Source organism: Lissotriton vulgaris, chromosome 4_1 (genome assembly GCF_964263255.1).
Source record: "Lissotriton vulgaris chromosome 4_1, aLisVul1.2, whole genome shotgun sequence".
Lineage (NCBI taxonomy): Eukaryota > Metazoa > Chordata > Amphibia > Caudata > Salamandridae > Lissotriton > Lissotriton vulgaris.
Window position 1 is genome coordinate 81,569,748 of NC_141691.1, and position 16,350 is coordinate 81,586,097.

At 46.8% G+C, this 16,350-nt stretch overlaps 1 protein-coding gene across 1 annotated transcript in view; it reads right to left on the reverse strand.

The window, feature by feature from the left end:
- Nucleotides 1–10,874: 10,874 nt before the first annotated feature.
- Nucleotides 10,875–16,350, reverse strand: part of LOC147718402 (uncharacterized) — a 52,435-nt gene continuing 46,959 nt past the window's right edge. Inside the window, exons 2-4 of the mRNA XM_086967192.1 lie at nucleotides 13,879–13,980; nucleotides 12,642–12,773; nucleotides 10,875–11,311 (exon numbers count right to left, since the gene is read on the reverse strand). Of these exons, the coding sequence (XP_086823318.1) occupies nucleotides 10,875–11,311; nucleotides 12,642–12,773; nucleotides 13,879–13,980 (671 nt within the window). The remainder of the gene's footprint in view (nucleotides 11,312–12,641; nucleotides 12,774–13,878; nucleotides 13,981–16,350) is intronic.

Genomic DNA, 16,350 nt, shown 5'->3' on the forward strand with positions numbered 1-16,350 from the left:
CCAGGGGTAGTGAGTCTTGCATGGGCCTAGTATTTCTGTGGGTTGTCTTGAATTTAAACATCATGGAGGCCATGGATTGAATGGGATTGTGGTGATTTTGCAGTGTTTTTCGATTTGTGGGCCTGTACTTGTGGCCTTTTCACCAGGGGTATTTGAGTCTAGCATGGGCCTAGTCTTTCTGTGGGCTGTCTTGAATTTAAACATCATGGAGGCCATGGATGGAATGGGATTGTGCTGATTTTGCAGTGTTTTTCGATTTTTGGGCCTGTACTTGTGGCCTTTTCACCAGGGGTATTTGAGTCTAGCATGGGCCTAGTCTTTCTGTGGGCTGTCTTGAATTTAAACATCATGGAGGCCATGGATGGAATGGGATTGTGCTGATTTTGCAGTGTTTTTCGATTTTTGGGCCTGTACTTGTGGCCTTTTCACCAGGGGTATTTGAGTCTAGCATGGGCCTAGTCTTTCTGTGGGCTGTCTTGAATTTAAACATCATGGAGGCCATGGATGGAATGGGATTGTGCTGATTTGCAGTGTTTTTCGATTTTTGGGCCTGTACTTGTGGCCTTTTCACCAGGGGTATTTGAGTCTAGCATGGGCCTAGTCTTTCTGTGGGCTGTCTTGAATTTAAACATCATGGAGGCCATGGATGGAATGGGATTGTGCTGATTTTGCAGTGTTTTTCGATTTTTGGGCCTGTACTTGTGGCCTTTTCACCAGGGGTATTTGAGTCTAGCATGGGCCTAGTCTTTCTGTGGGCTGTCTTGAATTTAAACATCATGGAGGCCATGGATGGAATGGGATTGTGCTGATTTTGCAGTGTTTTTCGATTTTTGGGCCTGTACTTTTGGCCTTTTCACCAGGGGTATTTGAGTCTAGCATGGGCCTAGTCTTTCTGTGGGCTGTCTTGAATTTAAACATCATGGAGGCCATGGATTGAATGGGATTGTGCTGATTTTGCAGTGTTTTTCGATTTTTGGGTGTGTTCATGGGGAGGGACATGCCATGTGGCTGGTGGCCATTTTGAGTGCAGCTACAGGCACTGGCCATGTGCTGGCAGGCAAGTGGCCATTTTGAATGCAGGCTTTGTTGTTAGGCCTCCAACCATTTTGCCTACTTTTCAACCTTTATTTATGCCCAGGGGTACTAGTGAGTCTTGCATGGGCCTAGTCTTTCTGTGGGTTGTCTTGAATTTAAACATTATGGAGGGCATGGATGGATTGGGATTGTGCTGATTTTGCAGTGTTTTTCAATTTTTTTTTGTGCTCTATAACTGAACTGATGTTCCTCTGTCTTCCATTTTTTTTAGGTGCACAAGACTCAAGAGAACCACCAGTGCCAGGAAGAAGTCCTGCAGCGGTGTGTGTGTGCAGCATAACGTCACGCGACGTCACGTCTGGCCTCAGACAACTCTACAATTCGTGCAACTGCGGCCTGCTCTCTGACCTGCTCTGAAGAAGATGGCCCCGCCCCCAAAGAAAGTTCTCCGTAGCTCCTCTAGCAAGAAAGTTGCTAGTAAGGAGCAGAAGAAGCAGGGTACCAAGGAGGCTGGTGTGCCACCCGCCACGTTTTTTGGGAGCAAAAAAAAAAGTACGCCTGCTGCAGCAGGTTCTGCTGGGGACCAAGCTGGGAGCAGCACCCCTGCTCCATTGGGTTCAGTGCCTCCACCACCACGCCAACTTAAGTCAAAGCCCTTGAGTGCTTCAGAGGCAGTCAGTGTACTTCTCCAATCACCATCGACCAGTGATGTTGGCTCATCGCAAGAAAGTAGCAGCAATGTCCCTGAATCAACACAGCCGCAACAACAACACCATGTGCAAGTACACGCCCAAGTACATGTGGAAGGAGAGGCAGCAAAAGGAGATGCGCAAGCAAAGGTGCATGGAGGTTCACAAGTGCCCACAATAGTTGTTCCTCCCGAAGTAGGGGCACATCAGGAAATCGACAATGAAGCCGAGGTATCATTGGAAGCCACTCCTCCTGATGATCATTCATTGTCTTCCACATCCCTAGCAAGGAAAAGATCAAGGGGGGTGTCTACATCTTCTTCAAGCCCACCTCCTTCTGATGATAACGATCCAGCTTGGGAACCACAACTGCGGTCTGACAGTGAGGCACACCATGATCTGACACCGGAACCTAAGCGTAAAAGGAAGGTCGTCCAAAAACTCAAACCTATGGAGTGTGATGAGGCTCAACAAGAAGTGACAGATACTGCTGGTGATGAAGCCTCTCACGATGACGACGAGCCAGTCATCACAAAGGTCACTGCAGCCCCACCGGGCATGCAGCAAAGAGACATTTTGACCCTATCCCGAGAAGCTGCTGAGCGTGATGATGATGTCGGCGAGGAGGCAATGGAAATGGAATTATTAGATTTGGAGTTAAGTAGTACACCAAAACCTACCGCTTCCATATTTCTTCGCAAGAAGGTACCCACCTCGTCCTCGACCTCAATTCGTGGTGGTGAAAGTGCAAAACGTACTGAAGTTCGGCAATCCACATCCTCCACTTCATCTGTCATTAGCAGCAGGACCACCACCACCAGTATCGCCGCCTCCTCCGGCCCCCGAAGACATTTCAAGTCTCCAGTTTGGGACTTCTTTAGTGTTTGCCCAAAAAAGGAAAACGTAGCCATTTGTAGCCTTAGTAAGCTTCGATTTAGTCGTGGTAAGCTTGGTTCTAACTATGGTACCGGAGGCCAGAGAGGTCATCTTGAGAGAAGGCACGCTGTCGAATGGTTTCCGCACCTAGAGGCGGTCAAGAAAGCCGGAATTGCACGTAATGAAAACGTTGATTTGTCATCTGCTGATGACGAGGAGGTAGAAGAAGACGATTCAAACACTTCACTTACACCCAGTTCCCATGTCAGCAGCACACCCCATGGGAGCCACACTAAGAGTGTGGGAGAGAGTGAGACATCAATGCGGAAAAGTTCATCAGCGAGCGTAACTGGGTCGAAGAGATCATCATCATCCCGTAAATCATTGGTCCAGGGCAACATTAAAAAGATGTTGTTTACAGAAGCGCAATATGAACGCAACCACCCAATGACCCGTCTGTATAACACTAAGCTGGCTAAAATGCTAGCTCTGGACCTTCTCCCTTTTTCTTTTGTAGAAGGGGTTGGTTTTCTAGAATTAGTGACAGCGCTCTGCCCTAAATGGAAGGTTCCTAGCCGGTTCTATTTTGCCCGAGTTGCGGTTCCAGCACTACATGAAGATGTTCTGAAGGTGATTGGGGCAGCTTTGCAGAAGAGTGCTGTTCACACTATACATCTGACAACAGACATGTGGACCAGTGGCGCAGGCGCTGATTACATGTGCATCACTGCACACTGGGTCTCTTTTTCAGGGGCTAAAGCAAAGCTAAACTCAGGTGTTGACACTAACATTGTTTTTAAAGGTGCTCGGAAACATGCAACACTAGCCATGTTTGGTTTGGAGAAACGTCACACAGCAGAAAACATTTTGGATGTCTTTAACACAAAGGTCCTTAACTGTCTGTCCCCACTAAAACGCAAGGTTGGTTATGTTTCCACGGACAATGGCTCCAATATAGTTAAGGCCATGAGGGACGGTTACTATTTCAGAGTGCCGTGTTTGGCGCACTGTATAAACCTGGTTGTCCAAAAATTCTTGGGTAATAAACGCAGTGCAGCGTACAGTGTATTGGAGAACTGCCGAAAAATTTGCAAGCATTTCAGGCATTCTTTTAAGGCCCGCAAGCAGCTGAGGAGCATGCTATATCAATGTCAAATGCCAGTGAAAGCACTCATCCAGGAGGTGGTAACACGTTGGAACTCAACCTTCTACATGCTTGAGCGTCTGTATGAGCAGTATACGCAACTCGATCAATATTTCTTGAAAGAGGGTATAGAGGAGCTGAGGATGGGTGGGCCGCAATGGAACATAGTTGAAAGCCTAACACGCATGCTTCGTCCTTTTGAGGTCTTCACGCGTGCAGTCAGCAAGGAGGACTCTAATTTGGGAAAAGCTATCCCATTGTTGTACATGCTGGAGGACCAACTGAAGGAGGTGTGTTCTGTGTTTGGAAAAGATGACAAAAAGAAAGACTCTTTGCTTCTGGCTGAGCAATTATTAGAGCTCCTACAAGGTGATGAACGTCTTAAAAAGATCCACTCAGAACAGCATTACATTTGTGCTACTATTCTGGATCCACGCTACAAAAAGGCGCTGGCAGGCAGAGCATTCTTTCCTTTTGGTGATGAAGATGTTACAAAGTACAAACGTTGGCTAGCCTTGTCAGCCAAGAAGTTTGAAACAGAACGGCTGGAAATTGAAGGAAATGGCAGTACATCAGCAGGCCATCCCCAGTCAAAACAATCCACTTCTGCACCTGTGGCTGTGGCACAAGTGACCTCTCAGCCGTTAAAGACACTGGCAACCGGATCATCTGCACGAAAGACAACAGAAACATTGGAGGCTGAAGAGGATTGGCTAGCTCTGCGTGGGTTTGGTTCTCAAAAGGTCAGAGGCACAGCAAGAGCTACGCAAAGTGGAGGAACCTTGGAGGAGGACCTTGAGTCGATGGTGAAGGACTATCTGAATGACTCCACAGAGGTCTATGTTAATTCTGACCCATTGGCGTATTGGCATGGGAAAAAAGAATTGTGGCCACAGCTCACCAACCTGGCTTTAAACTACTTGTCTTGCCCACTCGCAAGTGTGTCTTCTGAACGGGTTTTCAGTGCGGCTGGTGGGATTGTAACTCCCAAACGGAGCCGCCTCTCGCCCAAAAATGTGGAGAGGTTAACAATGATCAAGATGAATCAGCACCTCATACCACCAGATATAAGAGTACGAGAGAGCGTGCCGGATGAAGAGGAGGTGGCCAGCACCATAGATGAGGGAATTTCTACTCTGTCAGGTGGCACTGACCTCACCCTGGCTGAATTCGCAGAGTATGATGACGAAGCCTTATTCTTATTCCTGGACCGTGATACCGACTTCGAGCCCTGAAAATGAGACAACGAATCAATAACTTTCTTTTTCATCCTTATTCACTTTTATTCCTGTGTGTCTGTCTTTCTTTGTTGTGCACAGTTAATATAATTCAAACTTTAATCAGATAATCACAAAAACAAGCCCATCAGCAGAACTGTCTTCACTTGTTTGCTAATTTATTTGAAGGTGCCGCAGTCTGCATTCCTCAGGTTCACAAGTTCAGAAGAACATGCTCCTCTATCCTCCTCCTCCAGACTCCTATTTCCATCAAAGCAGAGGGCTGGTTTACGCCCAATGAAGAAAGACTCAGCACTTGTGGGGGTGTTGTTCTACCTCTTTGCAGGTGAGTTGACGGGTCTGGGGCCATTGCTGGGAAGCACTAAAAGTGGTTTGTGCCAAATCCGAGGCGGAACATTTTTTGTGTTTTTGATGACTTGCTTGCCTTTGAGGTGCTCTTAGGGGGGGTTCCGTCTGTTTGTGGGTGCGTTTCGTGGTCTGAGAGCATTGCTGGGACACTCTAATCTTGATTGCATTTGCTTTTCAGGAAATCCGTCGTGCCAACCCCGACTTATGGCCTAGCTACGCAGCGCGTTTGGACCGAAGGCCCAGAAATGTTGCAAGTATGAGATTTTGCTTTTGGCCTGTTTGGGGGTGTTATGCTTCTTGGCGGGTGGGTTGACGGGTCTTGGGGCATTCCTGGGAAGGTCTAATACCGGGTAGAAGTGGTTGGGACAAAATCCAGGCCGATTTTTTTTTTGGCTATTTCTGACATTTTGCTCTATGTAGCGTTTTCGGGGGCCTGTTTGGGGGGCTTCCTGGTGTTTGCGGGTGAGTTTCGTGGTCTGGGAGCACTGCTGGGACACTCTAATCTTGATTGCATTTGCTTTTCAGGAAATCCGTCGTGCCAACCCCGACTTATGGCCTAGCTACGCAGCACGTTTGGACCGAAGGCCCAGAAATGTTGCAAGTATGAGATTTTGCTTTTGGCCTGTTTGGGGGTGTTATGCTTCTTGGCGGGTGGGTTGACGGGTCTTGGGGCATTCCTGGGAAGGTCTAATACCGGGTAGAAGTGGTTGGGACAAAATCCAGGCTGATTTTTTTTTTGGCTATTTCTGACATTTTGCTCTATGTAGCGATTTCGGGGGCCTGTTTGGGGGGCTTCCTGGTGTTTGTGGGTGAGTTTCGTGGTCTGGGAGCACTGCTGGCTATATATACTTTACTTTGCAAGAGGTTTGAAGCAAATCCATGGTGGCAGAGGGGACTTAGGGCCTAGCTGCAGAGCGCGCGCGGAGTGATTTGGGAAATTTGTGAAAAATTGACTAAGTCCCCATTTTTGTACTTTTGCTCTTTGGCTGTTTGGGGGTCTTCTACTCGTCTTCTCCTGGGTTGACGGCTCTGGGGCCATTGCTGGGAAGCTCTAATACCGGATAAAAGTGTTTTGGACCAAATCCCAGGCGGAATTTTTTTTGTGTTTTTGATGACTTGCTTGCCTTTGAGGTGCTCTTAGGGGGGCTTCCTGGTGTTTGCGGGTGAGTTTCGTGGTCTGGGAGCACTGCTGGGACACTCTAATCTTGATTGCATTTGCTTTTCAGGAAATCCGTCGTGCCAACCCCGACTTATGGCCTAGCTACGCAGCGCGTTTGGACCGAAGGCCCAGAAATATTGCAAGTATGAGATTTTGCTTTTGGCCTGTTTGGGGGTGTTATGCTTCTTGGCGGGTGGGTTGACGGGTCTTGGGGCATTCCTGGGAAGGTCTAATACCGGGTAGAAGTGGTTGGGACAAAATCCAGGCCGATTTTTTTTTTGGCTATTTCTGACATTTTGCTCTATGTAGCGTTTTCGGGGGCCTGTTTGGGGGGCTTCCTGGTGTTTGCGGGTGAGTTTCGTGGTCTGGGAGCACTGCTGGGACACTCTAATCTTGATTGCATTTGCTTTTCAGGAAATCCGTCGTGCCAACCCCGACTTATGGCCTAGCTACGCAGCGCGTTTGGACCGAAGGCCCAGAAATGTTGCAAGTATGAGATTTTGCTTTTGGCCTGTTTGGGGGTGTTATGCTTCTTGGCGGGTGGGTTGACGGGTCTTGGGGCATTCCTGGGAAGGTCTAATACCGGGTAGAAGTGGTTGGGACAAAATCCAGGCCGATTTTTTTTTGGGCTATTTCTGACATTTTGCTCTATGTAGCGTTTTCGGGGGCCTGTTTGGGGGGCTTCCTGGTGTTTGTGGGTGAGTTTCGTGGTCTGGGAGCACTGCTGGCTATATATACTTTACTTTGCAAGAGGTTTGAAGCAAATCCATGGTGGCAGAGGGGACTTAGGGCCTAGCTGCAGAGCGCGCGCGGAGTGATTTGGGAAATTTGTGAAAAATTGACTAAGTCCCCATTTTTGTACTTTTGCTCTTTGGCTGTTTGGGGGTCTTCTACTCGTCTTCTCCTGGGTTGACGGCTCTGGGGCCATTGCTGGGAAGCTCTAATACCGGATAAAAGTGTTTTGGACCAAATCCCAGGCGGAATTTTTTTTGTGTTTTTGATGACTTGCTTGCCTTTGAGGTGCTCTTAGGGGGGCTTCCTGGTGTTTGCGGGTGAGTTTCGTGGTCTGGGAGCACTGCTGGGACACTCTAATCTTGATTGCATTTGCTTTTCAGGAAATCCGTCGTGCCAACCCCGACTTATGGCCTAGCTACGCAGCGCGTTTGGACCGAAGGCCCAGAAATATTGCAAGTATGAGATTTTGCTTTTGGCCTGTTTGGGGGTGTTATGCTTCTTGGCGGGTGGGTTGACGGGTCTTGGGGCATTCCTGGGAAGGTCTAATACCGGGTAGAAGTGGTTGGGACAAAATCCAGGCCGATTTTTTTTTTGGCTATTTCTGACATTTTGCTCTATGTAGCGTTTTCGGGGGCCTGTTTGGGGGGCTTCCTGGTGTTTGCGGGTGAGTTTCGTGGTCTGGGAGCACTGCTGGGACACTCTAATCATGATTGCATTTGCTTTTCAGGAAATCCGTCGTGCCAACCCCGACTTATGGCCTAGCTACGCAGCGCGTTTGGACCGAAGGCCCAGAAATATTGCAAGTATGAGATTTTGCTTTTGGCCTGTTTGGGGGTGTTACGCTTCTTGGCGGGTGGGTTGCCGGGTCTTGGGGCATTCCTGGGAAGGTCTAATACCGGGTAGAAGTGGTTGGGACAAAATCCGCGCGGAAAAGCCTTTAGTTTTGGCACTTTTTGTAACTTAGGGTTCGTTAGGGTTAGCCCTAGCAGCAGGATTGCATGTGTTTCGGGGTGTTCTAGATTTTTCAAACTGAGTTCTGGGGTCTTAGAGCACTCGTGAGAATGTGTAATTTTGGTTGCAAGTCATTTGAAGAAAATCCATGGTGGGAAAGGGGGGATTTGGCATAGTTAAAGAAAGCCTTTGCCACTATTCTTAACTTAGGGTTCGTTAGGGTTAGCAGTATTTCTATTGCATGTGTTTGAGTGGGGGGGATTTCGAGTCTTGGAGCGATGCTGGCTATGGCTACTTTTGCTTGGTTGCTTGCAAGTGGTTTGAATGCAATCCACGGTGGGTAATGGGTAATTAGGGTACTTCGGCCTACTTTTACTTTCAAAGAAAGTTTTGTCACCAGTTTTCTGCTAGGCCTCGTTTTTTGAGATTTGATTGGGGGTCTTCTACATTTTTGCGACTGGCTTTAGTAAGCGTCTGGGTGGGAGCACTGCTAGGAAGATCTAATTTTGTTCTAAAACACAGTTTACAGTACACCTAGCTTGAGGGGCAAGATCCGCTACATTAATTTGCCCATACTTATTTATCCTTCAAAAGGTGACTCAGAGTACGCACTTTCAAAAACATTGTACTGTCTACTAGGAAAAACAAATTGTGACTTTTTGCACTCCACAGCCTACATACCTTATATTTATTTATCAGTGGTGTTGTAATATTATATCACTTCCTGTTTTTCGTTGAATAATTACAGGCCGGGTTTCAGTCTCTGCAATGGGGAAAAAAGGATGGAGTCAGGCTTCACAGTAGCGAGCCACAATTCAGCATCAGGCAGGCAGTGGACAGGGTGTCTTCTGGTGACCAACATCGATGGACGAAGCGTCGGCTGCAATGGAGGAGTGCCGCTAATAGGAGGATTTTTTTTCTGCGGGCAACTTACTTACCACTTCCAACAGGACCACTACAACCACATAGATACAGTATCCCTTGCCTTTTTCTCTGACTGTGACTGCATTTCTTGCCTCTCTCTCGGCTTCTACATTGATCCCTTAACACATCACTTAGTCCACTCCACTATCACATCTGCACCACACATAGTCATTTGTAAGTGCTCCTACGTAATTCGCAAGTCGCAGCACGCCCCAGCCCGTAGAGGACTGGGATGGCCCCAATGATGAAGCATGTCACCAAGGGGCAACCCTGGTGAGTGAGGGGACACCTAGAAAAAAAGCAATTTCTCCTTTTCTATCTACTATACCTTCTGTCAGGTTACGCAGCCCCTAAGCGCCTACCGTACTATGAAACTACATTTCCCATGAGTAGGCGGGAGACTTGCAGACTATTTAGTGAGACTATATGAGAGTACCCTTGTATGTTAGGACAGCACTTCACTGATGCCTGTCTTGTCTTCTGTTACAGGTATCCTTTCCCTGCTGACCCTACCTTTACCCATCCCACATTTTTAATTTTAGTTTGTTATTTTTCTCCCCCGCCTAATGCCTCGAACACCCTGTGTTTACACTTCTGGGTGTTGGTGACATTTGGAGGTGGAACCATATTTGCATCGACTGGATCACGGGGAGTAAACCTGACACCTTCCAGACCAACCCCATTGAGTGTTGTTGTGAATGGATTTATAGTGACCAGCAAGGCTCTCGGGTATCTGGCTACAGAGACCTTATGTTGAATATAGTTATCAATATTTCCACCCACGCCCTGTACTGTCGCATTCTTTCTTCCACAGTTGTCGAAAGTACTACTTACTTTTAACTGACATGCATGCAGTAGTGTATGCACTTTCAAAGATTGATGGATAGGTTTGTACCCAAAGATTTGTTTATGTTCACAATTGTTCGTCCATGCTGTGCTACTTTTTCTTGTCTCCCAAAACCTTTCCCAAAAACCCCCGTACCCATCCATTTTTCAAACCCTAACCCTCTTCCCCCGGGCTGTGTGGTTTTGATTGATGTGTGACTAAATTACAGCAATAAATCCACACACTTGCTGGGGAGGATAAGGTGATAGCAACAGGCTGGTGAAGAAATCCGAGGATATATTCTTACTCTGCTTGACAAAGACCCATGGCTAATGTCAAAGAACTTCGACCGAATTAGTTATACTTTAACATTTGTTAGGCTACAACGTGGCACTGTTCTAGTGTACTTCTGTCACCTGCTATATTCTGTATTGTACCTTTGTATTGCTCAGGAGGACAAACCAGATTTCATTTTCTTTTTTTTCATAGGCAAGCAACTGCCACTGTGTCACACCACTAGTACCACCGCTATGAGGAAATTTTATCCGCCCAGGATTGCCAACCTTATTTGCTGTTTCCCATGGAGCCAGCCCTGGGCCTAGCCCTACTTGCAAACAGAAATTACAGGTAAGATAGGCGTTTGGTTGGAGGTAGTATAATGGAGTATTAGGAGAGACGAGAGATTTGATTGACGGTAGTACTACTAAAGTCCTAGGACTATTCAGGAAAACAAACTTACTGTTATGTTAAACCCCCACCCACCAGACTCAAAAGCAGTAAAAAACAGGTATGGTCAGATAAAGTTTCAAAAAGTATATCTTTATAGCCCTAACAAAAGAATCTCCCGCAAGACCCTCCCTAACCCCAACGATTGTCCTTCAAAAGTCCCCAAAAATCACAACTCCCAATTCCCACCCCCCAAAAGTCTCTAAAAAAGGGGCAAGGGACACTATGGCAGGGTGCTGTTGGAATTAGCAGCCAGGGCATCATGCTCCTTGCGGAGGGTGGCAAGTTCGAAGCGGAGGCCCTCCACCACGTTCTTATAATTATGGACCTCCTGCTCCAGGTAGGACAGTCTGAGGGATAAGCGGCGCCGGTGTGCCTTGCAAATCCTGTGAGGGGCAGCTGCTTTCTTTGCTGCTGGGCGGTGGTGTTTGGCTTTGGTAGCCCGGCTCCGTACCGCTGGAGCACTGCGCTGGCTGGCAGCCCGCACGGAGGAGGATGCAGCTGTCCCAGTGGACGTTGTTGTTGTTCCAGACTGTGTCTCCTCCTCCTCCAGGGCCACCAGCCGCCGATATTCAGCAACAGTGGCATCCAGCCTCCGTTGCCGGGCCATTCGAGCCAGCTCCTTCCTCCTTGATGGTGTCTTGGATTTGGAAGGAGCAACTACATGAAAAAAGAAAGACATAGTCTGTAACCAATGCTCCTTAAGATTAACACAAAATGATTGAGCAGAAAGTTGTCACAGTACAAGTAGCAAATTGAAAGCACAGTGCATAACTATTGAGGACAGTATCTATGTAACCTCCGACTTCTTCATCCTTGCTCTAACATTAGTGGGAGTTTAAGGAACAAATTCTACGAGCACTATGGACCTCTATTACAGTCGACTATGACAGTACACCACTCTTATTCTTCTTCTTCTCTCTTGTTTAGGAAAATTGGTACGTTATCTTATGCAAGCCGGCATAATGCCAGCGCAGTGAACTTGCACCCGAGAAAAACAGACGCACACCATGGTGAGTGAGACAGACTTGCGTTACTGTACCGGTCCAGTACATGCAGGTGGTGAAGCTCTTACTTTTCTATTACGGGTGGCACTGAGAATACTCTGTTAAAAGGGCTACTGCTTAATTAATTTAGCTTTCACCCTACAGTGCAAATGAGTATTAGAAAAGGAAAATGAAAAAGCTAAATTATCTGATTATCTATCACTTCACATGGGATGTATTTGATGACATATGGGATGACTTTAGGTGCTTTGCTTATTATTGAGTGAACAGTGATACCCCCACACATGAATGACGTACTACTACTAAACTAAAGTTATTAAGGGAGGTAGGGAGTGTCCACCGTAATAACTGGATATATGCTGTGCTTGCAGTTGCAATACAAACTACTGCTACTATTCATGGTAGTCTTTGGACAACGTTACAACTTCTTTTCCTTGCCTTTCCTACACTGGAACGGACGTGCGGGTGCGGTGTTACATGCTCTTCAAAGTAACACTTAGTTCATCCAGTGACCGTCTACTCTCTCTAGATTCACATATGCTATCTAAGAGTCAGATAGTACCATGAATGATCCAGGCATCCATCCATTCAAAGTATATTGCACACATACAGTTTCTGTCTCACCCACCCAGGCTGTTCTCCTTCCAGCCATCCTTGCTTCATCATTCACCCAGCCATGCACCATACCATTTTCTTACCTTCCCAGCCACCTCGGGGACCAAGCAAACACATATCATTCTTCTTTGCCAGTCATCATTACATTTCTCGTGCTTCCACACTTACTTACACCCTTCTTTCGCTTTTCGTTCATCCCATCCATCAAGTTCACCTCAGATCTGATTGGGATTCTTCTCGCCAAAAACTTCACAGCTAAGTCGAAGTACATTTAGAGGAGGCTACTACCTGCTTTTTTTATAATACACCCGTGCAGAAAGCACACTCTGCAGTCTTCAATCTCAATGACTAAGGAATGTATAGCTTACCTCTGCCCGCCACCACCGTTTGAACCCTCACAGGCATGTCCTTTTCCGGCACTTGCACCGCCTCCTCCCCAGAGTTGTCCTCCTCGTCCAATGCCACCACCTCCGCGCTGGCCCCGTCTCCAGATGTTCCACCTACAAAGTACATTTAATAATGTTAGAATACACCACTCACTACTATATAATATTTGGTCTAGGAGGAAGAAAGAAATGTGAAAAAAAGTGTACAATTTAATAATTTTTGACTGTGTACTCTAGAGTAAAAATGTCCCTTTTTCCAGGGAAGGCTGTTGTCTTGCTGCACTTTTTGGCACAACTGATGAATGTTTGCTTTTTACTTTTTAACACGCACCACTTTTTCTCCTAACAGACAGAACCTTGACTTCTAAGAACACGAGCAGGATCAAGTTCAAACCAGGTGAGAGCTCGGCTCGACCACAAGAAATGTGTCCAATTAATCGTCAGCACTAAGCACTTTTCCATTTTCAGTTACACGTTCACTTTTATGACAAACTTGAATTTAATAAATGTGTTTACTTTTAATAAAGCTTTTAAACTTAAATAGACTCTGTGGTTTTTGGTCCTCCAGACTAGAGTGGATGAGCTAAAGGTTTTCGAATTTTTGCAAGCATGAGTCCGTGCCTCTGCCATCGGTGACTTTGGGAGCTAAATGACTCTGCCACACTATCTAGTCAGTAAGGAGATTGGGGGTTCAACTACAAAGTCTGTTATCACTGAGGTATGTGGAAAGTCTAACAGTTACAGCACCTATTATAATTGATAAGCTAAGCGATGCATTATTTAGTGTCCATAGTTCTGTTTGTGCAGATTTGTCCCTGCAACAGTAGTCGAATGGATTGTCCTCCTATCCAAACCAAAAGTAAAGTAGTATCTTATTATTTCTTGGTGGTGGTCATTCACCTTTTTATTGTTGGCAATGGTCAAAGCATAAACATTTAGAATACTTGAAAAGACATTATGGACAATCCCAGAGGACTACACTCAGTGCATAGAGCTATTGCTGACTAGAATGGGAGTCCAATGGAAATGCCAAATGTGCAATCTTAGTTAGCTACACAGACAGACTAATAAGAATAATCTAGTAATACCACACGGAGTCATAGTCGAGGCAGGATAAGAATTTAGATCCTGTCTACAAGAAGATCAAAGACGATTTAGAAAAAATCGAATGAGGAACGCTAGGAAAAAATAAGTACTCTATATTAAAATTAAAACTTACTGGGGCCAGCAAAGGAGCCCTCGACTGCCCGGTCCTGGCCTGCATCGACAACAGCACCCTCCTCCTCCTCCTCCTGTGTCCTCCTCTTGCCCCTGGGGGAAGCTGATGTACAACATGAAAGAAAGAAAAACAGAAAACATGGATGATATTTCTCAACCAAATCAAACATTTAAAAAAGAACTAACAAAGTAACAAAATATTTTTGCGAAATAGCAAATAGGGAACGACTCCACGGGATATATTATTGACCAATCTCATGTGGTCGACTACGTCATTACTTTAGTATTGCTTGATTTGCGGACCGTCGAATTGGAAACTACCCTATGTAACTCACTAAACAAAGTACTAAAAAGGTTTGCCTAGGATTGGCAGGCAGCAGTCCACAGCACGCAAAGTGACAGCCAAAGTCCATCGTGATTGAAGATCAGCGACAACACTAAAGTTTCCTACTACATTCACCAGTCATTAAAATACTCAAACTATTAATCCACCACCACTATTTCTTCTTATCGCCATGTGTACAAAGGAAGGACTGGACTTGAGTCTGTAGGGGCTGATTTATAAGGCCCTTGCGGCTCTTTTGCTCCATTGTTGCGTGACTTTTGTGACGCAGCGACAGCACAAAAGAGGCGCAATGGTGCGGCGTATATTAACAACGTGACGCATCTGGGAGATGCATCACGTTGTAAAGCCCTGTGCCAATAGGGGTGTTCCGGCGCAAGGGAGGGCGTTCCTGCGCAGGAACGCATCCTAAAAGTGGCTGAGGGAAATCTACAAGATTTCAATCAGTCACTTTGAGGACAATGATGCGTGACTCAAACCCTGCGCCTGCTTGAAGCAGACGTACGGCTTGACGCAGCATTGGGGAGATAGGGCACCCCAGAGAATTGATGGAGCTGCACCATCGTTGCGACGCAACTCCAGCAATGCGCCACCTTTACGGCACAGATGCGTAACGCTTTGGTGACGTTTTGGGCCCATGGCGCGCCGCATTGTAAATACGGCGCACCATGGGTGATGGTGGCGTGACGCACAATTACTGGCGCATCCCTGCAACTTTGCAGGGATGCGCCGGTAATTAAAAATCTGAACCTTAGTGTGTAGCATTGCGCAGTTCTTTCAACTACACTCATACATAATTTCACAGGCCAATGAAATGAACACAAAATCTAAAACAAATAAGCATAGTAGCAACACTACTGAGAAGGAGAGCAGTGTACCTGAAATGCACAGAAGATTTTGAAATAAAATGTACCTACAATGTAATGAGCAGCATTATTGCTCTTGGTAAAAAACAAAAATTTGCAATATAATAACACAGCAGGAGAAAACATAGTAGTAAAGACATAGCTACTACTACTCACCAAGCCCGGGGATCTCAAGACCAAGGAGGTCGAGCAGATCTCGCTCACGGGTCAGGACATCCGTCCAGCGGTGGGTGGCCTGGTTGTAGGTGCGCCAGACCCGAGAGTGGTGGTAAATGGCCTGGCACACCTTCTCCCACCGCTTCCGGCGCTCCCGGGCCCCGTACCCGGCACTGATCTTGCCGCCTCCCATGATGGTCCTGGGGAGGCGGCGCTGAACATAAAAAATGAGTTGGGCCACCTCCTCCGGGGTAAAGATCTCCCGTGGCATCACTAGCTCCCCCCTCAAACGCCCGCACGGGAGCCGGACACGGGGTGCGGGACCCTTCCCCTTCTCGGGATGCTTCCCGGCTCCCTTCACCATGGTCTGGGCGGAAAGGAATAAAGAAAATAGAATAGGGAAGAGAAGAAAAGAAAAGAGTTTACAAAAGTAGTTTAAAATTAACCAAAAGTAGCAGTAAACACAAAAATATAGGGCTAGAAAAATAGAGGGATAGATAATAAGTAAAATAGATAAAAAAAAACTTCAAACAAGCAAAGGATGGCAGAGATTGACAGAGGATACAAAGACCATGCCCAGAACCATAGCAATGAATGAGAAACAAGATGGCCGCGCCCGTTCACGACCGCGCGGGTAAGTTCGCGCGAGATTTTCCTTGCGAACACGCGCGAGACTGTACTGGCAAGCCGCAAACTTTGCGAGATTACACTTCGCGCCCGGAAACGGAAATACGTCAGGCAAACAAGATGGCTGCGCCCTTGAACGACCGCGAGGGTAACTTCGCGTCTTGCGCTACGAGCGGCTCGCAAAAACGCACAAAACCTTGCCAACTAACACGCCGCAAAAAAACAAATAGCATATTCGCACGAATTTGCGGCTTCCGAATCCGATCTTGCGAGTGTTCGCACCCCGCGAACCCCGCGAAATTGCAGAAAAACGAGTTTTTCAAAAGTGAAAGCACTCGGCAGGGGCAAGAGTTCAAACTCATCATTAGTAACAATTCCCGGTAGTGCTTCCTGACAGGGGCCCCTCCAGAATTCAGTTGCTAGTTGCAACAATTGTATGACCCTGCTCTGACCCTCACAGCAGGCTCATACAATAGCTACA